The sequence below is a fragment of the Melopsittacus undulatus genome, chromosome 2, assembly GCF_012275295.1.
Source record: "Melopsittacus undulatus isolate bMelUnd1 chromosome 2, bMelUnd1.mat.Z, whole genome shotgun sequence".
Taxonomy (NCBI): Eukaryota; Metazoa; Chordata; class Aves; order Psittaciformes; family Psittaculidae; genus Melopsittacus; species Melopsittacus undulatus.
In genome coordinates this window covers 1,000,519-1,027,799 of record NC_047528.1, presented here as the reverse complement: position 1 = coordinate 1,027,799, position 27,281 = coordinate 1,000,519, and the positions used below count along the sequence as shown (strand labels likewise).

Genomic DNA, 27,281 nt, shown 5'->3' with positions numbered 1-27,281 from the left:
CCCTCCTGGAGGAGGCTAAAGCCCTGATTTCTGTTTTGCCCCCCTTGGAGCTGGGGATGCTCGGGGCTGTGCCAGGCCAAGGGATGCTGTAAGTGCCGCCGCATGGACATGGGGGTTTAAACCTCTCTCGGGGGGGTTCAAGCATCTCCGAGCCGGGTCCAGGTGATGTTTCAGAGGCAGAAGGGGCACAGCCGAGCCTTGGGGTGGGTTATCCCATTAGATCCCCCTCTCGGCTCGCAGCCCCCTAGGACGGCTCCAGCACCGCAGGTCCGCCCTCCCCGTCCGGGCCACAGGGAGGACGGGGTTAAAGCTGCGGCTCCCGCACCGGCTCCGCGCCCGCCCTTCCCCCGCCCCCCAGAGGGGAGGAATTTCCTAAAACACCCAAAAAAGTGAGAAAATAATAATAATAATAAAAAAAAACCCAAATCCAACACCCCCCCCCCCAACCCCCATCCCCCATCTCCGCCTTTAATACCAACAAACAAACTCCTCGGCTCTCCCTAAAGGAGGCGCCTTTGATCGGAGCGAGACGAGAGCCGTCGGGCACCGGCACCGGCATCGGCACCCCCGGGACCCGGCACCGGCATCTCTGTATCCTCGGGAACCGGCACCCCTGGGAACCGGCATCTCTGCACCCCCGGCACCGGCACCACCGGCACCACCGGCACCAGGCACCGGAGCCCGACCCGGCACCACCGGGCACCGGCAGCGGAGCCTCCCGGCACCGAGACCGAGCCATCAACGAGCACCGCACCGGCACCGGGGCACCGGGCAGCGGCCCCCGCGGCACCGGGACCGAAGGCACCGGGCACCGGGCAGCGGCACCCGAGGCACCGGGACCGAAGGCACAGGGGAGAAGCCGCCGATCGCCGCGATGCTCCCCGGGGCAGGACCCCTCGCCTTCCTCCTCCGGTGCCTGCTGCTCCTCCTCGGCTCCGAGAGCCGCGCCCGGGCTCGTAAGTCCCCTCCACGGGTCCCTCCGTGCCTCAGTTTCCCCATCGCAGGGGTCCCCGGGATACGGGGGTGCAGATGCTGGTCCTCCATGGCCAGGATGTCCCAGCAAGCCAGGTCCCCATCCTGCAGTGTTGGGGACACAGTGGTGTCCTCCACTACCTGAGCACATTGCTGGGTGCTGGTGAGGGGGCAGGAGGGGCTGGCAGGGATGTGCTGAAGGTCCGGGACCTTCCCATGGGCTAGAAATGGTGCAGGGCAGGGAGCTAAGGTGCAGATCTTCCCCTGCACAGCTCCCACTCAGCACACCTCCCCACTGAGGGTGGACAGGGACATGGGCAATTTGGGGAAAGGATAACCCCAAAGCAGAGCTGGGGGCTTTTCTTCGTGTCCATCCCTTGTCCATCTCCATGTCCATCTGTCGCCCATCCCTTGTTCTCACCTGCTTCTGCTCCCAGCAGGCAACTGGGACAGGTAGGATTTGGGATGGGAAAGGGGTTTGTGCAGCGCTTCCTTGTTCAGAAAGCCTTGGAGCGCTTGGCCAGGGCTGTTCAGCAGCTTGGAGGATGCTGGAGGTGTTAACTGGGGCCAGGAGCTGGGTTTGACCTGGGTAAGGCACTGGGACCTACTGGGCACCCCTACAACATCACAAAGCCACCTGAGCAAACCAAAGCAGCACCCGCTGGGTCCCTCCGTGCGTTCTCCTCTCTAATCCCAGCGGAGCCTGTCGGTGGCTGCATTAAGATGATTGATGCCCTGCCCGTTGCCAGCAGTGCATTAGGCACTGGGCAAATACCCATCCTGGAGCGCTGACCCAAACTGTGAGCGCTGGATTTGCTTGTCCCAGCAGTGGAGTGTCCAGGGGGGAAGGCAGGAGGATGGATGGGGCTTTGCAGAGCCCTGGAGAGCAAAATCAGGGTGAGTTTGGTTAATTCCCCTTCCCTGGGCTCAGCCCAAAGCATCGCTCCTTGCACAAGGGATTTTGGGTTGACCCTGTGCCTCTGCTGTGTTATCCGTGGTACCCAGGCTAGGAGGAGGATGGAGACATCACAGGTGGTTGAAGTAGGTGCTAGGTGAGGTCTTTGCTGATGGAAGGAGAGCCCCTACATAAACCGTGATGAAGGGGGGCAGTGGGGGGTGGTCTGCTTCGGGAGGAAGTGTTGGGGTCCTTTTGCATCACTTATGGTGGTAATAAAGGGCTGGAGACTGCGGGACAGGGGCAGGGAAGTCCGGGATCACCTCTCTGCATCACTTTGGCCATGTTGAGGGTCCATCCCATGGTGCTGGGCGCTCCAGGAGCCCCATGACTGGAGGTAAATGGGTCTTGGTGGTGAGACCCTCATCCTCCTCCCTCCACCTCCACCACTCATTGCCCCACATTTATCTCTGCGCTGAGCACTCAGGGAGGATGAAGACAAGGACAAATTAGCTCCGAGCAGCCTCATCAGCCAAGAGACCTCCAGTGTCGTGGCTAAAAATAGGTGAGGAGCAGAAGCACTTGGGCAAGTCAGAAAGGAGGAATCTGCCCACAGAAACAGGCTATTTTAGGGGATTTACACCCTGGGCTGAGGCTGTCAGGGGCACAGGTTACTGGGCTGGATGTGCTGTGGGTGAGTAACTCAGCAGCCACAGCTGAGGGCAGTGATGGTTTGGATGGGGGTATTTAAAGCCAGCAGCTCTGGAGAGCATGGATAGGGGTGTTCTACAGGAGCTGGGGGTTACTGCTTCATTTAATGTCTAATGTGGCTCCTGGAGAAGAGGGTTGCATGGGGTCTGTTCTATGGGTTTGGATCTGGTGTGATGGGGTGAGGATGGTCCAAGAGGGGAAGGAGTGGGATGAAAAGCAAACCCTACCTGTGGACAGGGTAAGGGGGAGGTGACCCCTGCACATCCCACTATAGACACCCAAGGATCCCCTTGGGAAGGAGCAGGGGGAACAGAACCCTGTCTGCTGCTCACAGACATGAGGATGCTCTGGATGCAGGACTTGGTTCCTCCACTCTGCTGAGCTCAGGGATGCTTCATGAGGCTCAGATGCAGTTTTCCAGGCTCCACAGTGCCAAGAAGGAATTCCCAGCCCAGGACTGGGTGAGGTGAGGATGTGGGAGGTGATCTGGGTGTGAGCAGAGCCATTGGGATGCACATGCCAAGGGCTGGGTGCGTTTTAAGCAGTCCCCTCTGAGCTGAGGGTGCTTAAAGCCATCCATAAACACAGGGATGTCATGGGAGTGCCTGGACTTTCTGTTCCAGATGCTGCTTCTTGCACCTTATTTATGGCTGCTTTTAAAACCTACAAACTGTGTTGCATAAAATATTTATGCTTTATTTATGTATATTTATTTGCATTTATTATATTTATAATGATAAAGAATGAGATGTTTGGGTGCCCTGGTTCAGTGTGAGGTGTCCCTGCCCATGGCAGGGGTTGGAACTGGATGATCTTAAGGTCCTTTCCAACCATAACCATTCCATGATTCTATAAACACAGCCCCTGTGCCTGGTGTGGGGCTGCCAGGCAGGTGTGGGACCTCCACAAAGGTCCTGGGGCCTGGAGCACAGCTCCAACAGTGTCCAGCTCCATGGAGAGCTGCAGGGGACTGCCTGGGATGCAGAGACATGGAATGGGTTGGGTTGAAGGGAGCTTAAAGCTCCTCCAGCTCCAACCCCTGCCATGGGCAGGGACCCCTTCCACTGGAGCAGCTGCTCCAAGCCCCTGTGTCCAACCTGGCCTTGAGCACTGCCAGGGATGGGGCAGCCACAGCTTCTCTGGGCACCCTGTGCCAGCGCCTCAGCACCCTCCCAGGGAACAGCTTCTGCCTTATCTCCAACCTGAACTTCCCCTGTTTCAGTCTGAACCCATCACCCCTTGTCCTATCACTGCAGTCCCTGATGAAGAGCCCCTCTCCAGCATCCTTGGAGCCCCCTTCAGACACTGGAAGCTGCTCTGAGGTCTCCATGCAGCTTCTCTTCTCCAGGCTCAACAGCCCCAATGTTCTCAGCCTGGCTCCATACAGGAGCTGCTCCAGCCCCTGAGCATCCTTGTGGCCTCCTCTGGACTTGCTCCAACAGCTCCATCTCCTTTATTATGTTGGGGACCCCAGAACTGCCCCCAGTGCTGCAAGTGGGGGCTCAGCAGAGCAGAGCAGAGGGGCAGGATCACCTCCTTCAGAGATCCTCTGCACCAGGCATGAAACAGGGGTGAAAAAGGGTGACACTTGTGGGGCACTGTGGTACCATCCTTGCTGGAGGCAAGTCCCTGCCAGGGAAACTGAGGCATGGGGCTGATGGGGGCTTGCTGCTGCAGGTGAGCAAACTGGGAGAGGTTTGTGCCTGCATGTTCTGTGCTTTGGGGTCTTGCAGGTGCATTAGTTCCTCTCTAGATGCAGGTCAAGGCTTTACCTGCAGGAGGGACTCACTTCTGTGGACTCTTGTGTGTCCTGTAGCATGGCCTGGGGGCTTGGAGCAGCTGCTCCAGTGGAAGGGGTCCCTCCCTGTGGCAGGGGTTGGAACTGGAGGAGCTTTAAGGTCCCTTCAACCCAAGGCATCCTGTGCTTCTATGGTTCTATGACCCCATGATTCTTGTATTTGAGAAGATGGGGCCTGTTCTTGGAGGCATTTACAGTGGGAAACGCTCCCCTTTCCACCTCTACTCCTGCTTCTGGGTCCCTTAGGGCCACCTCCAAGCATGGAGCCATCAGTAAGCTCAGGCTGTGTCTCTGGTGGCATGGACCAGGCTGACCCATTGTCATCTCCTTAGCTAGGGAAGGAAACCAAGGGGATGGCTTCACCTGGCTCATGTGGTCCTGCAGCTTTGCAAACCTGCGGCAGCTCAGGAGCCCTCTCTGCAGAGCAGAAGTGAAGCAAGGTGACCTTTGTGAGCCTGTGGCTACTGAAGATGCAATAAATGAGGTGACCGAGCGGCATGGGAGCAATTGACTGCCCCAGATAGCTTTTGAGTCTGAGTGAGGGGGAAGAGCTCCAAAGTTTGACCTTGGAGAATGAAATCATTAAACCTGGCATGGGAAAAAATGATCCAGAGCTTTTAAACCTCATCCATCCATTCATCCCTCCCTCCATTCATTCATCCATCCATCCATCATGCACCCATCTATCCATCCATCCATCCATCCATCATCCATCATCTATCCATCCATCCATCATCCATCATGCATGCTTGCATCCATCCATCCATCCCTCCATTCATTTATTCATTCATCCATCCATCCATCCATCCATCATCCATCATGCACCCATCTATCCATCCATCCATCATCCATCATGCACCCATCTATCCATCCATCCATCCATCCATCCATCATCCATCATCTATCCATCCATCCATCCATCCATCATCCATCATGCATGCTTGCATCCATCCATGCATCCATTCCTCCCTCTCTCCCTCCATCCCTCCCTCCCCCCATTTCTCCCCCCCCTTCTCCCTCCCTCCACTCATCCATTCATTCCACCCTCCATTCATTCCTCCATCCATCCATCCATCATGCGCCCATCCCTCCCTCCCTCCATCCCTCCCTGCCCCCCCATCCATCCATCCATCCATCCCTCCCTCCCTCCCTCCATCCCTCCATCCCCAAACACGCTGCTGCCTCATCCCCAAGCCCTGGCATCACACTACTGAGACACAGACAAGTGTCTGCTGCTGCCCGTGGTTGCCAGGCAGCTTTCATGTGAGCATCACCCCCTGCAGACATGAATCGAGCTGCTTTTGAGGCCTGGACCCAAACCAGGGCTCCACTTGTGATTAAATGCTTGGAGGAAGCAGCCAACTGGCATGGGAGCCTGCGAGCTGAGCAGGGCTGCAGTGCATGGAGGCAACTGCATCCCTTCACCCGCAGTGTAACTCATGAGGATGCTGCAAGCAGGGGGGAATGAAGTCATTTATCACCCTTTGGCTATGAGAAATGAGGGTTTCTTCTTCTTGTTTTGAATTTTGTGGAGTTTTAGTTCTTTTCCATCTGTGTTTCTGCAGTTTCCAACCACATTGTGCCCGTTCTTGTGTGGTTTGCTGTAAGAACATGTCCTGTGTGGCTGGAAATATGGGTTTGCTGAGTTGTGAAGAGGCTTGGAGCAAGCTATGGGGACAATGTAAAGGCCCTGCCTTGGCAGAGGGGATGGACTAGGCGATATCCAGAGCTCACTTCCAACCCTCATGATTCTGTGTTTCTATGGAGGCAAAAGGAAGGAAAATGCTTCTGCTGTGCCTCTGGTGGCATCCACCCCCAAACTAACTCAGATCTCCACCTCTGCAGATGCAACGTGGCCCCATCGTGCTGTGCTTGGGCTAGCTGGTGTGGGCAGCTGGTAGCCACCTCCTCTGAAGGAGAATCAAGTGCTTGAAGCCATCAGCTCAATGAGGAGCTCAGGGCTGCTGGCAGACTCATAGGGATTGAGTTGGAAGGGACCCATAAAGAGCATCATACACCCATAAGGCTGCTCTTCCTGATGGTCACAGGGTCTGGGCATGGTAGAGCATTGCCCCATCCCTGGCAGTGCTCAAGGCCAGGTTGGACACAGGGGCTTGGAGCAGCTGCTCCAGTGGAAGGGGTCCCTGCCCTGGCAGGGGTTGGAGCTGGATGGGCTTTAAGCTCCCTTCATCCCAAACCAGTTTGGGATCCTATGGTCAGGAGCTGAGGGAGGGATGTCTGCCCTCTGCAGTGTTTTGCTATGGGTTTTGCTTTGATGGTAGGAGGAATGCTTTAAGCAGGTGGCACCTCCAGCTTTGGCATGGTAGGACAGCCCTGGCCAGGCTCCCTAAATCCCTGCTTTGCCCTGATGCCAGAGCAGAGCATGGGATGGCCATAAACCAAAACACAGGGGGTCTCCATCCCTGGAGGCACTCAAACCCCACCATGGACACGTCCCTGTGTCACCTGCTCTGGGTGGCCCTGCCTTGGCAGGGGGTTGATCTCCAGAGGTCCCTTCCAGCCCCAATGGTTCTGTGATGGTTTCAGCATCATTGGGGTGGTGAATGCCACTGAGCTCGTTTTGGGCACCTTTAGGAGTCCTTCCAGCAGCAGCAGTCTCAGCACCCACCAGCGTGCTTGTATTCACACGATGGGCAGCAGGAGTTGGCCCCATCCCTTCAGAACCAGCCCTTTCCCCTCTCCCCACATCCCCAGGGCACCACAAGGTTTTAAAAGATCCATAAATGCTTCAGGGAGCGTAAATATCTCCACTACCTTGAGCAACGTCATTGCCCAAATACCTCCAATCCCCCTATGACATAACCCTTACATCACCTCCAGCTTTCAGTGGTGCTTTGAGCACGGGAAGCACCAATAACACACACATTCATGGAAGAGCCTGAGCCCTGGAATATCCCCCCTGGCTGCTTGGGGCTTGGGGACACATCACAAGAGAGCAGGAGCTGGGCTGTGGTGGGAGTTATGGGGTCTGGGTTCCTGCCCGGTCAGCTGGGGTCAGAGCCTGGTCCTGCAGGACCAGTGATGCTTTTTGATGTGAGCATTAGGGATGGCTGAGTTGGGCTTCCTGGGGGGAGTATGGGCAGGATTTGGGCATAGTTTTCCCCCCCAGGTCCTGCTGTGGGTTGGCCTCATCCTGCCAAAGAGTTATAGAATCAGAACAATTTGGGTTGGAAGTGACCCCAAAGCTCATCCAGTCCAAGCCCCTGCAATGAGCAGGGACATCTTCATCTAGACCAGGTTGCCCAGAACCACATCCAGCCTGGTCTCATGTATCTCCAGGGATGAGGCATCCACACCTCTCTGGGCAGCCTGTGCCAGTGTTTTACCACCCTCATTGTAAGGGATCATCACTCCGGTCCCTGATGAAGAGTCACCCTCAGCATCCTCATAGCCCCTTTCAGGCCCTGTCCCAGCTCTTCTCATCCCATAGGAGAGCTCCCACAAGGACCACCCCATAGGAGAGCTCCCACAAGGACCACCCCATTCTCTTACATAGCTTCTGGTTGTCTTTCAGGGCCGGATGTGTTCTGTGACTTCAATGGCAAGAAGTACAGCCCGGGTGAGAGCTGGCACCCCTACCTGGAGCCGCAGGGGCTGATGTACTGCATCCGCTGCAGCTGCTCCGAGGCAGGTCCCGCTGAGGGGGATGGTGGTGGGGATGCTGCTGCAATGGGCATTGACCTTAAGGCAGATCAGGTTTAAAGCAGGTTTAATTTGACCAAGAAAAGCCCTTTCCAGTCCCATATGGACATTGGATTCATCTCTTGCCTTTTGCAAATCCCCCCTGTCGCCATAGGGTGGTGGGGTCACCTTACCAGGGAGCTATCTCAGTAGTGTTGGTGGGCTGTAGGCTCAGGGCTGTGGTGGGACCATGGGTGGTGTTTGATGATGAGACCATGAGCTGATTGGGTTTGATCTGGGGATGGAGACCTCCATGGCTGGGTTGACATGAGGATGGAGACCTCCATGGCTGGGTTGACCTGGGGATGGAGACCCCCATGGCTGGATGAGCTGCACCAGCATCATCTGTTGTGATAATGTGGCCATCATCCGACATCTCCCTCCTCTTGCAGGGGTGAACATGGAGCTCAATGAACCTTCTCTGTCTCTCCCCAGAATGCCAACACCAGGTGCTACCGGATCCAGTGCCCAGCTCTGCAATGTGCCAGCTCAGTCACAGACCCCCAGCAGTGCTGCCCACGGTGCCTTGGTAGGTGGACATCCCATGGGGAGAGGGTGACAAGGTGGCCGTGGTCCTGCAGTCACTGGGCACCCTGTGCCAGCACCTCAGCACCCTCCCAGGGAACAGCTTCTGCCTTGTATCCAACCTGAACTTCCCCTGTTTCAGTCTGAACCCATCACCCCTTGTCCTATCACTGCAGTCCCTGATGAAGAGCCCCTCTCCAGCATCCTTGGAGCCCCCTTCAGACACTGGAAGCTGCTCTGAGGTCTCCACACAGCTTCTGTTCTGTTCTCCAGCCCCAACAGCCCCAATGTTCTCAGCCTGTCATAACCTTCCAGGTTTCACCTCTGTGCTGAGCTCAGCAGGCTCAGGGCAGCCCCATGCTCCCAAAGCTTCATGACCATGCGATGCCCTGGCCTCTTCCTCATGGGGTGTCACCAGCTCCTCATCCTCTTGGCTTGGGTTGGTGGGGAAGCTGCTGAGCATCCATGCGACACCAGGGCCTGGCTCTCATCCCGTTGCTTCCCCATCTTTTCCAGAGCCACATTCCCCATCTGGCCTGCGGGCACCCCTCAAGTCCTGCCAGTACAACGGGACAAGCTACCAGCAAGGGGAGATGTTCACCACCAGTGAGCTGTTCCCCAGCCGCCAGCAGAACCAGTGTGTGCAGTGCAGCTGCTCCGTAAGCAACCATGGGAGGCATTGGGGGGGGCTTGGGGTCTGCTCCTGCACCCCAACAGGGCACAAACCTCATTGAGGACCATTGGGTGCATCCATGGTGGGATGGTTTGTCAGCAGGATGGGGTTATCAGTGCAGGAGGTTGAGCTTCATGGTGCTGGGTTCTCCCTGCCTGGTGACTAAGGACCACTACAGAGATGGGTGCTTCCCTCTCTTGGTTCCCAAGCAGGGGCCACTGGGCCTTGAGGTTGGAGCACAAAGCAGCCTCCTGCATCTCCTTCCCAATGGGAACAGCATGAACACGCTGCTCCGACAGTGGGTTAGTCACTGGAGATCCCACAGGCCAGTTCTGGGGGTCCTTGGGGTGGGCAGGGGACAGCCCTGTCCCCACTGAGCACAATGGGGTTCTTTGCCTGCTGTGAGGACCAGGGCTTTGGGGCTCTCCATGCAGCATCCAGCTGTCCCACCTGCCCCACAGAGGCATCCTATGGCACATGGACAACAGAGAGGACAACCGGGAGCCTTTCCACGTGTTCCAGCTGCAGAACAGATGGAGTTTGTAGCTGGAAGAGCTCAGAACGCTTGGAACGCAGCAGCAACAGGAGGAACCAGCTCTTGGGCTTCGGAAGTTCCTGGGATGTGGAGCTGGTTGAGATTGAATGAGCTCCAGAAGGGATTTGGTGGCTCCAGACCACTGCTGGGTGCCTGGATCTCACTGTGGCACCAGCATCCAGCTCCTGCCCTGCATGGATGGAGCTCAACATCCATTGATCATCATCCTGTTTGCTTGGATTTGAGTGGAAGCTGAACCCAAGGCTGAGATGAGCTTGAGCACCAGGAGCTGGTCTGCCCTGGAAACCCCTGCAGCATCTTCATCCTTAGCCTCTGGACCACTGTGTGCAGAGCCATGCCCTGGAGAGGGGCCATGAGTGTGCTTCCCAGGCAACGCATCTACAGGAAGCATCTGCCTTTTACATCTAATTGTGATGACTTTGCATGTCCTTGATGGTCTTGCTTGCCCTGCCTGAGAGCTGCGGCAGTGACCAGGATGCTGAGTGCTCCTCAGCACACATGGAATGCCCATTGCCAGCACTGGAGGGATGCTCCTTCTCCATGAGCATCCAGTAACACCATGAGACCAGACCTGGCTGCGCTGTGCCCAGAGCAATTCCAGAGGCTGGGATCCTGTGGAACCCCATCAAAACCAAGTCCTGACAGGGCTGCCTTGGGAGCATGTGTCTGTGTGGAGCATGGAGCCCTGCTGCCAGGAGCTGAGTGTCAGCAGATGAATGGAGACGGAGCAAGGAAGGGGGATTGGAGGTGCCGATGCTGGGCTTGGATGCTGGGAGGAGCTGCTCCTGCTGGCTGCAAGCCTCTGCCATAACAGAGGGCTGCAGACGTGGCTTTCAGCACCCATCAGACAGAGCCTTTGCATGGGACCAGGCTCCATGGGTCTGCGCTTTGCTTCCAGCAAGTAATTGGCCCAAGCTTGGCCAGGAAAGAGAGAAGAGTGAGAAAGCCCAAATCACTTCCTTGTCTCATGCCAAGAGCATGCACTCTGTGGTTGCCATCAGCTTGATAGCAAAGTATGAGTAAAGCTGGTCCGAGCCCTTGGTGCTTGTGCACACCTTGGAGTGAGGTGGTGAAAGGAATGGCTTAGGTGTGGGAATCATAGAGCTTCTGAGGCTGCATCTGCTCATATGGACCCCAGCTGGATGCCAGCCCATCACCTAGGGATGAACACGGGGAGGGAGCCCTTGAATCCAACTCTACATGCAGGCCTGGCCCTGCTTTCCCATCCCACCCAATCCCATCCCATCCCATCCACCACTGTCCCCAGGAGCTCCGTGTCCTTATCAGAGGCACTGGCCCTCCCTCCGGCTCTGTTTATCCAGCAGGATAATGCCTTGGATACGAAGAGGAAAATAGAGGGATGCAGTGTTGCAGAGGCTGTGTCGGATGCGCTCAGCTGCTGGAACAGCTGCAGGGACAGCTGGTCCAGACCTCCCAGAGACCAGATCCGCTGGGATAAATCCTGCTTTTATCACACTTGGTCTGTCCCGGCCTGGAGCAGGTCTTTGCCATGAGCTGCTGCTCAGGAGGAGAAGGAAGGAAGAGGCTGCATGGCCAAACCCTGCTCCCTGCAGGTCTGGATCCCATGGAGGACCCTGAAGCAGAAGCATGGGTTGGGTTGCACCATATCCTCTCGTTGACCAAACCTTCCTCCTCTTCACATCCCTTTCACAGCAGTTTGGCTTCCTGGGGAGAGAAGCAGCTACTGTGGCTTGGTTTTCTATGGATATCATTGGTTAACCTCTTGGCTTTGGTTGACTGATACCTGGTTCATGGAGAAGAGGACCTTGCTGTTGAGGTCTGGTTGCTGCTGTGCTGCTGAGCATCTTTTTACCCTCCTGCAAAGCAGCAGAACCTTGTCCCTGTAGCAAACAAGTGCAAATCCACTGACTGAGGTGGGATTGGGATGCACCAAGGTCAAGATTGGCCTTGTACTGTGGTTTTCAGCTTGAATCACTACAGGAATGATGTTTCCTGAGCTAACCAGCAAGCCAATGGCAGGTCTACATTGCACCTCCATCCATAGCTCTTGGTCAATGTCTTTGTGTGCATGGCTCTGGTGCTGTTGAATAACAAGTGTGTGGAGGCCATTCCAATGTGGCAACACTGATGATGCTGGAGAGGAAGGCACTGCCTCCTCCTCCTCAGGGAACACCACCCCATTCTTGATCTTGGCCATGAGCATCCAGGACAGGACACCACAGACCATGCTCCATAATGGAGCTTGCAGGGATAGATCTTCATCATTCATCACCTGATGGATGAGTGATGGTAGTTGAGGATGGATTACTGGGTGGCTTTTGATTTAGGATCCATCCGACCACATGGGACATACAGCCCTGTCCATCTCTTCATGATGCTGATGATGCTTTTGTTCCTCCTGCTCTCCTAGGAAGGTCAGATCTACTGTGGCTTGGTGACCTGCCCAGAGCTCCTGTGCTCCTCTCCCCTCACCGTGCCGGATTCCTGCTGCCAGGTCTGCAAAGGTAACCCTAACCCTAAAGCTGCTCCTATGGGAGGGTTGGGAGGCCCCAGGCGGTTGCCATCAGGATGGAGCCATTTGAAGCCACTTTGGCAGGATTTGGGAAGCCTGTGCTGTAAATCAGAGCAGTTCCACCATGAAACTAAAGATGAAGGTTTCCCTTCCCCATCTACTTGTGCCCTGCCTCCTGCAGCCCATACTCTGGATGAGGAGAGGAGCATCAAGCTCTATGTCTCCAGAGGAGACAGACTCAGGAGTGAAGGAGCAGGTTCACCCCTTGCTGGCAATGAGCTCACAGCACAAAAGGACTCTTTACTACGAAGCTGGAAGGCTGAGGTGCTCTCCTGGCCATGGACATAAATGAGCTCCTTCCAAGCTCTCCTCTGGTGCAGTTTGTGCTCCTCCCTCTCAGTTTTCTTTGGTGCAGGTGGGACATGTCCTTGGGAAATGTCTTTGGATTGTTCTTCTTAATCAGAGACCTCAGAGCAGCTTCCAGTGTGTGAAGGGGGCTCCAAGGATGCTGGAGAGGGGCTCTTCATCAGGGACTGCAGTGATAGGACAAGGGGTGATGGGTTCAGACTGAAACAGGGGAAGTTCAGGTTGGAGATAAGGCAGAAGCTGTTCCCTGGGAGGGTGCTGAGGCGCTGGCACAGGGTGCCCAGAGAAGCTGTGGCTGCCCCATCCCTGGCAGTGCTCAAGGCCAGGTTGGACACAGGGGCTTGGAGCAGCTGCTCCAGTGGAAGGGGTCCCTGCCCTGGCAGGGGTTGGGAATGGAGGAGCTTTAAGGTCCCTTCATCCCAAACCAGTCTGGGATTCCATGATTCCACCTCCATCACCTCACACTTTAACTCTGGGTGTTTTCACACCACCTCCCTTCAGAAGCCACAAGGCCACATCCTTGGAGCTAAACTGTTGTTAACAGTGGGGATAAAAGAGTTTTTGGGGTATGGTTCCCATTTGCTTGGGGTGATGGGAATTCAAAGCCCCTCTGCACTCCCAGCACCACGAAGAGAGCTGCTTGTGGTCAATGAGAGCAGATCCTGCCCTGACCCCACAGTGTTTCACAGGATGATGTTTCCCTTGCAGATGGCTCACAGGAGAGGTCCATGGAAGAGGAGCCCCCGCAGTTAAACAGAGGTGTTGTACGTGACGTTTGAGTGTTAAAGCTCAGGTTCTTGCTCTCAGCATAGCCCCATTGCACAGCTCAAAGACAGACGCTTGCCCTCAGCCCTGGTCTTCTACAGAGGAATGAGCAGCTCTAGGTAGAATCACTGGCCCTTGGTTTACAAGGGGCTCTAGGTAGAATCCCAGCATAGGCTGAGACCTCAGAGCACCAAGGAAAGGCTCTTGTCCTCTTCCTCTTCCTCTCTGATGTCTTCGGAAGAGCAAAAGACTTGGACCTGGAAACCTTGGGCACTTCCTCTTGTTGGGCAGTTGAGGTTAAAGCAGCTGAGGAGCATGGGCAGAGCAGCCCCAGAGGTAACCAGGAGCTGGGTGTGATCCTTACCCATAGTCAGGTGGCCCAAAGCTCTCTTTGGGTGCTTTTGCATCAGGAATGGTGTCTCCTCTGGACCCAAGGGTCTCCAGTCATAGAGCAACCAGTGCCTGTCTGTATCAGCAGCTCCAGAAGTGACTCCTGGCTCCAAGGGCTGGTTCCTGGTGTCCTTTCAGAGCTGGGCAGCCCATAGCAGTCCTGTGGGATTAAGTCCCAGTTCCTGACCCTGCCCTTTTCCATGCTGCTGGATGCAATGCCAGCATCACACCTCCAGCACCTCCAAACCACACACAAGGGAACCCTTTGTGCTGCATGTCTTGTCCCAGCAGTTTGCTCTTGGAAGCCTGGGATGCTCCTTGGGATTCCAGCCCTGCTGGCTCCACACCAGCCCTCCTGGTGCTGCCAGGTGGGAGGGCAGGATACGGCCCATCCTTACCTCTCTGATCCTGTTTGGATAGCATGGATCCCGGTCTTCAGTTTCCCAGCAGGCATCTAGGAAAGACCTAGCCTATGCTGGTGATGTGGGACCTCACTTGCTTCTCTGAGGTTGCTGCCCCAATGAGGTTGACCCACATGCAACAGAGAGAGGACACCAATGTTGGGCACTGACACTGCTTAAGTGGTTACAGCAACCTGGGTCATTGTCCATCCCTGTCCCTGGACCCTCCTCTCCCAATGAATGTGTGTAGGACCCTGCATGGCTTTGGGGTGAGAACAATGCAGCTGCCTGGGGCTGAGCCCCTCTCTCTGTCCACAGAGGCACTCTCAGGACCAGTGCCTGGGGGAGCCCATGGGCAGGAAGCCTCCCGGAGCCACTGTGGCCACTGCCCTCAGCTCCTCCCTGGAGTTCGTGCCCAGGAGCTTCAAACCCAAGGGAGGAGGTGGCACCACCGTGAAGATCGTCCTGAAAGAGAAGCACAAGAAAGGTGAGGGATGGAGGGGATGGGCCCTGTGCATGGGGGGCAATGGGGCTGCTCCAGGGCATTGAATCTGTTTCGGGAGCAGGTTTCCATCATCAAGTCCTCCTCCCTGTTCCTCCACAGCCATCCTCACCCGGCTACCTCAGCACTGGTGGTCCATACAGACTTGATGGCACGTCCAGGGACAGGTTGGACAGAGCCTTGGGTGCCATGGTTTAGTGTGAGGTGTCCCTGCCCATGGCAGGGGTTGGAATTGGGTGACCTTAAGGTCCTTTCCAACCCAAACCATTCCATGGGTCTATGATACTAATCTACTGCTCTCCAAAAGGGGTTGGGAGAAGGTTGGTCCTTGGGGTGTTTTGGAGATCTGGGACCTGGGAAGGGAGATGCTCAGCTGGAAGATTCCACATGGTCCTTCCAGGACAGTGCCACAGAGGGATAGGATGATGCTCCTTGCACCTACCACGTGATGGGTATATCCCAGTGCTGTGGTCTTCCTCCTGGAGGAGGGAAAGAGAGATGAGGAGGTAACCCTGATGGAGATAAAGGTGATGAGGAGGTAACCCCATGGAGATAAAGGTGATGAGGACGTAACCCCATGGAGATAAAGGTGATGAGGACGTAACCCCATGGAGATAAAGGTGATGAGAAGGTAACCCCATGGAGATAAAGGTGATGAGGAGGTAACCCCATGGAGATAAAGGTGATGAGGAGGTAACCCCATGGAGATAAAGGTGATGAGGAGGTAACCCCATGGATGCAGAGGGGAGAGGACAGCTCACTCCTCCTGCTGGGGCTCTCCCAGCCCCATGTCTCCAAAGGGCTCTTCCCAGCCCTTGGAGATGAAGCCCTGAGGAAGCTGTGGGACCTCCAAACGTGTTCATGGAGGAGTCAGCAGGTGGCACTCTTCACTGTGCTTCATGCCTGGAGCAGCCTCCGAGGGACCCTGGGCTGCAGAGCCTTGGAGGACAATGAGGTCCTGCCCACACTCACCCCATGGGGAGGTTGTCCCATCTCCCACAGCTTGGTCCCTGCCCCATAGAGTCCATTGGGTTGGAAAAGCCCTTTAAGCTCATCCAGTCCAACCGTTCCCAGCACTGCCAAGGCCACCACTGAGGCCTCGTCTCCATGTTCCATGGCACCTCCTAAATGGGGTGGCTGCAGCATCCCCTTGTCTGCTGCTGGATGTGCTGTGGGAGGACCATGCTCCTCAAGGGAGCAGAGCCACCCGTTTCGGAGGTGTGAAATGCATTGGGCTCCACCAAGCATTGGGTTTGCAAAGAGGAGGAGGGTTTATTCCCACTCTGTTTTCTCTCCTCCAGCCTGTGTGTACAACGGGAAGACCTATTCCCATGGGGAAGTGTGGCATCCCGTCTTCCGGCTCTACGGCCTCCTGCCCTGCATCCTTTGCACTTGCAGGGATGGTGTCCAGGACTGCCAGAAGATCTCCTGTCCCAAGGAGTATCCGTGTGACCATCCGGAGAAAGTAGATGGGAAGTGCTGTAAGATATGTCCAGGTAGGTGAGATCCCACCTTGTCCTGCAGGTACCTTCCAGGTCCTTCCTTTAGCCTTGGTTTGAAGCCCCAGGCAGATGTGTTCACATCACTGGTCACTTGAATTGACACCAGCTCAGCAGGGCAAGCACCAGTGTAAGGGTTGGTCTGTGTTGAAGGGCAATGGGACTGACCCAGGGTGAGGAAGATGCATTGATCCCAGAAGGTTGTATCTGTTGGGTGGCTGTAGCCTGGAGAGAGATGCTCAAGGAGGGATGTGATAAGAGCCTTCAGATACATAGAAGATGCTTTCTGGGGGGAAGGTCTGTTCTCCAGAGCTTCAGCTGGGACAAGAAGCCATAGGGTTAAATGGTGGCAGCTGAAATGTAGGTTTGAAGTTAGGAGGACACTTCCCAACTGTGGTGTTACCTGTGGCACTTGTGGCTTGATGGAACTGGTGTTGAATTCCCCAGTCCTGGAAGGGGAAGGTTTGGCACAAACACCATTGGAGTGCTCCAGGTAGAACTGGGCTGATGCTGGGGCTGGGACATGGTGGACAGGACCTCTTTATTTCTCATATTCAATGGGGTTTGGGTCTCTTGGCTGCTCCTTGGTCTTTGGAAAGGTGTTTCCCTTGGACACACACCTGGCCAAGATGGGGAGAGCAGATCTGCTCCCACTGCAGAGCATCCCTGGGGTTCAGCAGTAGATGTTTAGCTCAGGGACCACCCTGGAGACACTGAAGGTACCTGAGCATCACTGAGCATCCCTGCAGATGCAGCACATCCTGGCTCATCTCTGATGTGCATCTTCAAGGTGTTTCCCTGGATAGACCCAGCAAAGGACATGGCCACGCTTCAGAATGGGGGCTGAGAAGTGGGATTTTCCAGCCTCGGAGCAGGGATGCTCTGAGCAAGCGGAGGGCAGAAGCTCAGCTTGTTTTAATAAGGTTCCTGATGTGTTTATGAGCAGGATTTATGACGTGGTGCCTGGTGGGAACGGGATGTGATGACTGAGCACAGCCCTTCCAGTCTCACATTCCCATTATAGTGGCTCTTTCTGCTTTCAAGTCTACAACTTTCTCTGCTGGGATCTCTCGTCTGCTCAGCCTTCATTTAGTTCCAGTTAAACACCCTGACCCAGCCAAAACGGCTTCTCCTTGCTTTCCAGTACTCCAGACTGCAGTCTCACACACACACATGGGGCTCAGCCAAGTCTCAGGCTCGTCCATTGCTTTGCTGTATACAGGCTTCACCCATCTTCCTCTTCCAGGCGACTTTGCTCCTCTTCCTCTTCTCTTCCCATCAGCTTGGGGACAAACTGAGTGATTTCTGTCAATAAAAGGGTCCTGATTGAAGGGGAGCCCAGTGCTGTGATGCATTGGTTGGATGGGGAGACCACTGTGGTTACTGGGAGCAGGGGTAGTGGCTGGGACCCGTGTCCCAGCACTGTTGGCCATCAGGAGTGAAGCTCCAATGCTGTTAAATACCTGTTGTACCTGCAAGGATGTGGAGTTCCTTCCCTATAGTAAAGGTGGGGATTCCTCCATGGATGCAAAGAGCAGCCATGGAGTGAATGGAGTTTGATGGACCGGGATGGAGGTTTTCCTGCATCCGGACCCCATGGTGGCAGGGATGAGGGTGGTGGGTTGTGGTTGGCCCCTATCACATCACACTGAGCCTGCAGAGCTGAACGCTTGTCCTCCCATTGACAAAGCCCTGCTTTCCATCCCTTTAAAGGGGGTTTTCCACCCTCTCTCTGAGCAGAGGAGCTCAGGACCACGCCAGCAAGCTCCGAATGAGGCCTAGAATGACTGTCCTACTAAAATAACCCCCAGGCATCTATTCATAGCCAAACTTTCGAGTAGTGTAAAACAGCTCCAGCATCCAAAAGGACGGGGAGAACAAGGCTAAATTCAGCAGAGCTGAGCTCCTCTGCGTTCCAAAGACCACAACCAAAGGCAATAAATCTCCTTCCAAACCCACGGGGGATTCTTAATTACTCCAGATCCATTAAAAGCATGAAACAATCAGCAGCTCTGCTCTAGCAAGGATGCTGAGAGTCACGTAGGGTCCTGCTGATGCCCCTGCTGAGGGTCTCCCCACTGTTGTACCCCATGTGGGGTGATGGTTTGGGCTGTGGGGCTGAGCCGGGCGCGATGCCCAGGCACGGTGCTGGCTCCTGTGTTGTGGGCTCATCCCTGTGTGTTGCTGGCATCGATCCTCTGGGATGGCAACAGGAGTGAGATGAGAAGCAGGGAATTCAGGCTGGGCTTTGCGGTGGTGATGGGGATGCACCAAGGTCCTTGCAGTGGGTATGGGGGATGCAAGTGGGGAAAATCCCCCTTCCCCATCCCTGCTGGCACAAAGGAAACCAAAATCATGGGGAATGGGGATGAGCAGATCCAGAGATCCTTTATCAACATCTCCCTTTGCTGCAGATCGTGGTGCTGGGGATCGGACCCTGGGAGCCAAGGTCCATTCAGAGCTGTGGCTGTTCCACGTGGCATCAAACCCAGTGAGATGCCTTTCTCTTGATGCCAACAATGAGATACATGGGCTTTGTAATGGTGATGGCACCAAGGTCCCTGCAGCGGGTATGGGGCATCCAGGTGGAGAACATCCCCCTTCTCCACCCCTGCTGGCAAAGAGGAAGCCAAAATCAAAGGGAATGGAAAACATGGGGCAAAGCAGATCACAGACCCATTATCAACATCTCCCTTTGCTGCAGATCACGGTGCTGGGAATCAGACCCTGGGAGCCAAGGCCCATTCAGCATCAAACCCATCGAGATGCCTTTGCCTTGCCCTGGGTGCTGAGCTGGCTCCTCCAAGCTCCTTCCTGCCCCATGTAATGAGCTCTGTCCTTGTTCTTGCCCAGAAACCAAGGTCAAACCCACTGATGGAGCAGCCACCACACACTGTGGCAAGAGCCCCAACCGCGTCCTGGTGTACATGTTTGTGCCACCGAGCTCCGGGTCCTCCAAGGAGATCCTCAGGACGATGGCAGTGGAGAAGGAGCCTGCAGAAGAGGTGGAGATCTACAACTGGAAGCTGGTTAAAGGTGGGTGATGTCCCAGCCAGCAATGGAGGTGTGTGGAAACGTGCTGCTTTCCAAGCTTTGTTCGTGTTCTCAGGCGTTCCTAATGGTGCTCCAGACCTCATGGGGTGAGTGCAAAGCTGCTGACAGCAGGTTGGCTCCTCCAGCTCCATCCTTCTGCACTATTTGGTGTCGGTTACATGGAGATCAGGGGCTGGAAACCACTCCTGGCCCCAGTGTGTGCCATCATGAGCTGTAACAGCATCCAGAGGTACAGCACATGGGCAAACAAGGGCCATGGGTTCTCCTCCAAACCTGCCCTGGCTTCCATGCCAAATGCACATGGAAAGTAAAACAAAAGGATGTTCTGGTCACTGTTTTCTTGTTCATTGCTGGAGCAAAGCTCATAGAGATGCTGCAGAGCTGCACACAAAGGGGCTGAACCGGCCCCAGATCACTTTGGATGGATGGATTTGGATGCTCCTGTTGGGGTGTCCTCCAGACAGCAAATGCACTGTCAGTGACACCAATCTCTTGCTCTGTCCTCGCACCTTTAGCTTTACAACACTGTTACGGAGCAGAGGAGCCTATCTCTGATAGGGACACTTGGTAGGTACCTGTGATGTGTTTCTGTTGGGCACAGGAATGCATTGCAGCGCCCCAAGCCCATGTCTCCATTGGACATACTCTACCCACTGCAAAAAGCTGTGCCTTGAGCACTTGAGGTTGGTCAGACCCTACTTATGGACACAGTGAATCTTGATCCATGTCTTCTGGATGAGTGTAGGCAAAGAGTGGTCTTTTGGGCATGTTCCTGCCTTGTGTCTGTATTCCTGTCTTGTGTCCATGTTCCTGTATCCATGTTCCTGCCTTGTGTCCATGTTCCTGTCTTGTGTCCGTGTTCCTGCCTTGTGTCCGTGTTCCTGCCTTGTGTCCATGTTCCTGTCTTGTGTCCGTGTTCCTGCCTTGTGTCCGTGTTCCTGCCTTGTGTCCATCACTCCCTTAGGAGACCTCCTGTGGCTGCCTCTTCAAGCTGCCAATGGGGAGAACACATGGATAAGAGTCAGAGATGGAGCCCCGGCTGCCACCACATCTCCACTCTCCCCCTGCCACCCCCAGTGCCCCTTCCCCATCCTCCCCCTTACCCCACACAATGGCACCTTGTGGCTGAGGACACTCAGAGCCTGCACTGTCTGGGCCCCACTGCTTCCTCTCCTCGCTCCTTGGCACCAGTTGCCACCCAAACCCTTCTGGGCACCTTCTGAGGCCAAGAGCTTCATGTCTGCACGGAGCTCCTGAGCCCTGCCAGGCAGGGACAGGGGAGGCCCTTGTCCCCGAGGCCAACACAGCTCTTTTGCTTGGCAGAGCAAAGTGTTACTATTGGGAAAGAGCTCAGGCACATATGGATTCCACTCGCCATGGTCCATCACTCTACCAACAGAGCAGCGTGTGTGGAGGAAGGAGCCGGCAAGTCAGGGCTGGAGCCCGTCCATCTGCCTTTGTATGGGCTTATGGTACCTACGTGGCCTCTTCTATTCCTGTGTTTCCTCTTTGGGGCTGGAGTTGAGAGGAGGAACCAGCGCCAGCACCAGGCTGAAACCATACCCAGTTTGGTAATGGGGCATGACCAGCCCCGATGAGCTGCAATGGGGGTTCCCCATGGTTTGAGGGGTCTGGACACCTCAGTGACTTTGGAAAGAGCCTTTCTGGTTTAGAGCAGGGATTGTCATGGGGAGAGAAGGCAACAAAGGAGCAAGGAGGATCAGAGAGGGAGCAGCATGGTTTGGAGTCTCTGGTGTTGACCATCTCCTGCCATGAAGACTCTACAGCCCATCCGACACCTTCCAGAGCCACAAACCCTTTACTAATGGGAGACATGTCACAATGTTCAGCCTTCCTCCAGCTCGAGCTCCTGCCTTCTCATCCTCACCATTGTGGGTGTGCAGAGTAGGCTCCTTTCCTCTGTGGATGCCATCAGCTCCCACCTCTGTCCTCTTTCACTCGGTTTAAGATTGAAGTTTACATGGTTTAAACTCAGTTTAAGCTGGGTTTATTCCCATCCCTTGATGTCAGAAATTTCGGGTCCTTTGCTCCTTCCTAAAGCTCTGCTCTGGACTCTCTCTGTGTCTGTCTTAAAGTGTGGAGCTCAGAACAGGACATGGGGCTCTGGCCCAAGGCTGGGTCCTGCTGAGATGAGTCTCATACACCCATGTGGATCCATGGTCCTTTCTCCAGCACCCATCAAGGCTTCATCTTGCAGATGATCTATCAAGTCCTAAGAGCAGTGTCTTGGGTTAGACTTGCTTCATCCCCTAGCCCATAGTTAAGTAAATACCATGTTTAAAGACATCATCAAATCCCAGAGTGGTTTAGGTTGAAGGGACCTTGAAGCTCCTTCATTCCCAACCCCTGGCACGGGCAGGGACCCCTTCCAGCCCTCGCAGCAGCTCCATGGCCTCCTCTGGCCTCATGGCCATCTCCTTGCCCTCATGCTCACTCCACACACATGGACATCACTTTGTCATTGGAAACCATTTCTTTCTGGTACCTGGTCTGAACCTTCCCTTTTTCAGTTTAAAACCACCACCCTTGTCCTGTCACTACAGGGGCTACCAAAAACCGTCCCCACCTTTCTCATAAGCACCAGAAAAGGTGATAAGTGCCCAACATCCCCATCACCTCCCTCCAGTTCATCCTCACCTTCACAAACAACAACCCTGCCTGTTGGACAGGACCCATTTGCTGGGAAATGGCATCCCCCATTCCCATCTCCATCCCATACCACCTCTATGGTGCTTGCTGAGCATCATCTGCATTCCCCACTGCTCCCAGCTCCTGGCATCTCTCAGAGACAACCAAAGGTCTCCAGCAGCTCTCAGTGGGCTCTTGGGTGCCCATTATTGAGGTTGGGTGATGAGAAGATGTTCATCTCTTGGAGCTCTGGTTTCAAACACCCTCTTGTGTACTGAAGCCCTGGAAAGGGCCTCACCAGCCATGGGGACCACACGCACCCCCTCTGCTCCTTGCTAAGTATAGACCAGGAGGATTTATTGAACACTTGTGCCTTCTTTGCGTCATCAACACTTTTATTATCTCCAACCAGCATCTTCTTTTGTTCCTGGGAGCCCTTCTCCTCCTGACCCACTCCAAGGGCTTATTCACAGGCCAAAGAGCCATGTATTCCTCCTTATGGCTTTGACTTCCTGTATTCATTCCCCCTAGTCCTTAACATCTCATTTATATGGATTGTTTGCCCATTCCTTTTCCTTACATACTCTTTATTGTGTAATTCCTGCTGGGAATCAGGGAAAGCCTCTTAGCCAAATAAGGGGAGGGGATGGGGATGTTGCCTCTCACATGGGCAGCAGAGCCTGGGTGAGAGGTGGGGAAGGATGTGCCAGGAATACCTGCCTGCTTTGTCACACTTCCCAGGCCAATGTGAGCATCACAACCCCTAATCCTGCAGAAAGGTCACTTCCATTGCTCAACACAGGTTCTGGTTCTCTTGGGTCAAACACGTGAGTCAGGCACCTCCGTTAATGGGATGCTGCTGGCACAGGCAGCAACAGCAACCTCTGCACAGGGCATTTATGGGGTTTTTCCTCTCCTGGAGGAGTTTCAGGGCTGGGGGCAGAGAGATGGAACACTCTGGTCCCTGTGAGCATCCAGGAAAGGAAAGCATCCCAGGATGGAGGGGGAGGATGGAGTGAGCAGAGAGGACAGGGACCCCATTGGTTTAGTCCTTATTTCTCTTATGGCTTTGGGGCAGATGAAACCTCCTCCAATGGGAGATGCTTTCTGCAGCAGCAAAGCCTTACTGCTGACACCTGCCCATGGTGTTGTCCCTGTGTGTTCTGGTGTCATGAGCTCCCTCCTGGTCTTTGGCCAGCCCTTGATTCACTCCTAAACCCCTGCCAGGCTCAGTGGCAGCAGGTCCTGCACTAAAGGATGAAGGCAGCATCCCTTTGACATCTCGGGAGGGGACAGAGGAGCAGACACCTGAACCTGTCTGAGCCTTAAATCTGGCTTAATGTGGTTCCCTCTGCAGGAATCTTCCATCTGATCCAGACCAAGAAGATCAGCAAACAGGAATTCAAGCAGGAAGCACAGAACTTCAGACTCATCACCAGGACGAACGAAGGTAGGGAGGGGAAAATCCCATCTCTTCCCTCTTCCAGCCCCAAACAACCCCATGTTTTGCTACCCATTCCACAAAGGCTTCATGTATCCCGGTGATGCAGCGCAGGGAGCTGATCCATAGGGAAAAGACCTTTCCAAACATAGCTGGGCTGGAGCTGCCCTTCATCTGCAACACTCCTGGTCAGCAGTCACATTTCCACTTGATGGGGCTGGAAAGGGCAGCCAGCCTTCTAAAAGTGGATGCAGGCTTGTGAAATCCAAAGGCTTTGTGCCTCCGAAGCATGTAAACCTGTTGGATCTGATACCATTTAATCCATCTGGCATCACGGGAGGAGGGGAAAAAAGAAGGAATTAAGCAAGGGATTTGGGGGAAATAAACCCTTGAGGTAGTTTGAGAACTCATCCTTAATGTTCTTGGATGGGGGAGATGTTCCAGAGAGCAGGAATGCCGAGCGCGCCTGTGCATGGAGAAAGTGCCGTGTTCTTTCCTGTTGGCTGCCTCTTTGCTGGGCTGGGATCAGCTCTAATGGGTTAGGTTGGGATCGGAGCCGTTCCCATCTTGTCCAGCACCCACAGGTCATGGGGTCGGCTGGGAATGGTGCTGCTGCCCAGTGCATTCCATCACTCCCAGTGCCCAAGGGAGGGAGGTTTGTTCTCACCTCCAGTCCATTCAAGGCAGCATCTCTTGGCCAAACAAAGGGGGATTTTCAAGTCCCTGCTTCCAGGGAAGGCTTTGGACCCTCGATGGGATCTCTGCCATGTGGATCCTTCTTCTTGCCTCAGTTTCCCCTGACCAATAGCCCTGTTGTGAAACCATCCCTGCCACACATCCCAGGGAAGCATTGCCCAGAGATTTCCTCACAACAGGAGATTAATTCAGCCAGAAAACATTCCCTCCCTTGGGAATGACGACACCAGGGCTGCATAATCCTTGCTGGGATTACGAGATGGGAAAACATCTCCAGCTCCCTCCTGCACACAGGGATGCTGGGAGAGCAAGGAGAGGGGTTGGGATGCTTTGTGCTGGGTTTGGGGTGTTTCCCAGCTCCCACCAATGCATTTGCTTTGCAGTGCACAGCAGGGAGGCTGTGGAGGGACCTGAGGGGGTTTCTTCTGCTTAAACAGGGGAAGTTCAGGTTGGAGATAAGGCAGAAGCTGTTCCCTGGGAGGGTGCTGAGGCGCTGGCACAGGGTGCCCAGAGAAGCTGTGGCTGCCCCATCCCTGGCAGTGCTCAAGGCCAGGTTGGACACAGGGGCTTGGAGCAGCTGCTCCAGGGGAAGGGGTCCCTGCCCATGGAAGGGGTTGGGGCTGGATGAGCTTTAAGATCCCTTCATCCCAACCCATTCCATGATTCTATGATCTTGCCCTACCTTAGGAGCTTGCAGAGTCCTGCACAAAGAGCCAAGTGGCTTCCAATGAAAGCATTGGGAATGCCAGTGATTGTGCTGTTAACTGCATTTCAGGGGGTACACAGAGCCCCTCTTTGACCCCAAATACCATTTCAATGGCACTTCTAGGCTTACAGGAGCACTGATGTGTTGCTCTGGCCATGGTCACCATTGTGGATAGACCTCTCCCAGTGTGGTTCTTGGAGGTCATCCATTGCAGAATGTGTTGTGCATGGGGTGAATAGTGTTTGCCTGCTCCAAGGGTTGCTGCTCATCCATGTCCATCTCCATTCATCCAGGTCACTGGAACATCTTCCGAGCCCAGACGTCAGAGCTGCGGATGACAGAGAGCCCAGAGAAAGACACAAAGAACTTGTAATGAGAGCAAACTCTACCCTAGCTATTGATCTATGTACACACCCCATACACACATACACCTATATAGGAACTACAAAGCCTCATTACTCAATAGACTGGCACAGCAGTAAAGGATGCACTCGTGTAAACTACAGAACCTCCAGCAATGGAACCAAACAGAACCACATGGAACCACAGCCATGGAGGTGCCTCTCTCCAATGGGAGAGCACTAGAGGTTGGCTATTGCCTCCTGCGACAGAGGTTGGATGTGCAGAGGGAAGAGGAGGAAGAGACAATAGAGATGTGAGACATAAAGAGGTGGGATACATCCCTGACCCCAGCATCCTGAAGAGCATCAGGAGTGAGCAGCAACCATGACCGGGCTTCTTTCCAACCACCAACATGAAGATGACCTGCAAGGAAAGACAAACCATCCCTATCCTTTTCCTTGGAGCCCCTGTGACCTGGAAAGGGTTTCCTTGGATAAATACCCCCCCAAAGGGGGTAAAAACCTTGGGTCTTCTCTCCTCTGTTCCAGCCGGAAGGATTCCTTTTCCCTTCTTTGCAGGTCACTTGAAGATGGAGCTTTTGGGAGGACCCACCTGCTGACAGGGTCTGAGACCCCGAGCGCTGCACTAAGGTCGCTACCAAGCATGTTATTGTGCTATATATCTATCTATATCCTACCTAATATCTACTGGGCTGTATTCACAGGAGGGGCATCTCCCAAAGGGCGAACAGGACCATTTCTGCAGCGTGGGGAGGAGGGGGTGCAGCAGCATCGCCCTCCCCCTGTCTGGAACCAGCTTTGGGGGAGTTTCAGGTTGTTTTGGTACATGTATTTATCTCTGGTTTCTGGTTTTATTCCGTTTTGATAAATCTATTTATTTGGAGATCCAGAGCTGATAAATCTGATTAAAGCGTCTTCTTGATTCAGCCTCCTGTGCTGCCTCTCCTTTCTCCATAGGGGCTGTGTCACGAGAGGGGTGAGATCCCCATCCCACTGGGGTCTGATCCCATTGTACTCACTCAGGGTTGGGATGCAGGATTGAAGCCCACAGGGAGCATCCCGAGGATGCTCCGCTCATCATCAGGGGCTCATCACAGGATCCCAGAGTGGTTTGGGTGGAAGGGACCTTAAAGCTCCTCCACTTCCAATCCCCCCCCCCAATAGAGCAGGTTGCTCCAAGCCTCTGTGCAGCAGTGGTTTGGGGTCTGGGTGACAGGAACAGTCAGACCACAGCTCCCAGCTGGGTGTTGCAGAAGCTGTAGGTGTGGGGTGGTCATTGGAGACACTGTGGGGCTGTGAGTTGGGACTGGGAGGTCCCATTCAGCTGCTGGAGAGACCATGGGACCCAGGGAGGCCATTCAGGGTGTACATGGGCTTCCAGCGGTGGCATCTCCATAGGGAGCCATAGGGATGAACATACATGAGCCTGTTTTGAATGTCCAGCAGGCTCCAAGCCCCTCCTGGAGCAGCTTTGGACATGGTGAGCATCCCCTCACCCTTGAGAATCAATGGTGCTCTCATTGCCTTTCCAACATGGGGAAACCCAAACCCAACCTGAAAACCCCTCAAATCCATCTTCTAGGGTACCCAAAGTGATCCAAGTCCTTCTGAGCTGCAGCAAAGGCTTTCCATAGCCAACCTTTCCATAGGGATGGCTCAGGCTTCACCCATTCAAACCCAAGGGCCTAGGATGACATGGTCTAGTGGAAGGTGTCCCATGGCAGGGGTTGGAACTGGATGAGCTTTAAGGTCCTTTCTAACCTGTCTGATTCCATGAAACTCATCCCTCAAAGCCTGAAGAGGAGCATGTCCAGAGCAGAGCTCTTTGCTATTTGGACACATGGTCAAAGTCTTCTCCTTTGCTCCTTCCAAACCCATCACATTCCCATTTAGAGACCCCAACAGGCAGCTCAGAGAGGCCCATTGAGGTGCACGTTTGCTCCACAGCCCCTTTCCCTGTGTCCCATGGATCCATGAGGATCCGTTCCATCACCGGTGCAGCTGGGAGGCAGAAGGGGGTGTCCAGGCCAAGAGATCCTTCTTGCTTCATGTCCAACTGTTTTCAAAGCCCCTGATCAGACACCCCAGATGGTGCTAAATGGCCATGAAGAACCATTAAACACT

The 27,281-nt window shown here is 54.7% G+C and overlaps 1 protein-coding gene across 1 annotated transcript; it reads left to right on the top strand.

Moving 5' to 3' along the window:
* Nucleotides 1–874: 874 nt before the first annotated feature.
* On the top strand, nt 875–26,083 carry CHRDL2 (chordin like 2). Its single transcript, XM_034059934.1, has 11 exons — nt 875–956; nt 7,912–8,024; nt 8,514–8,607; nt 9,120–9,262; nt 12,225–12,318; nt 13,401–13,456; nt 14,567–14,735; nt 16,052–16,246; nt 19,103–19,285; nt 23,310–23,402; nt 25,089–26,083. Exons 1-11 carry the CDS (start codon nt 875–877, stop codon nt 25,166–25,168), a joined length of 1,302 nt encoding a protein of 433 aa, XP_033915825.1. The 3' UTR covers nt 25,169–26,083.
* Nucleotides 26,084–27,281: the final 1,198 nt, after the last annotated feature.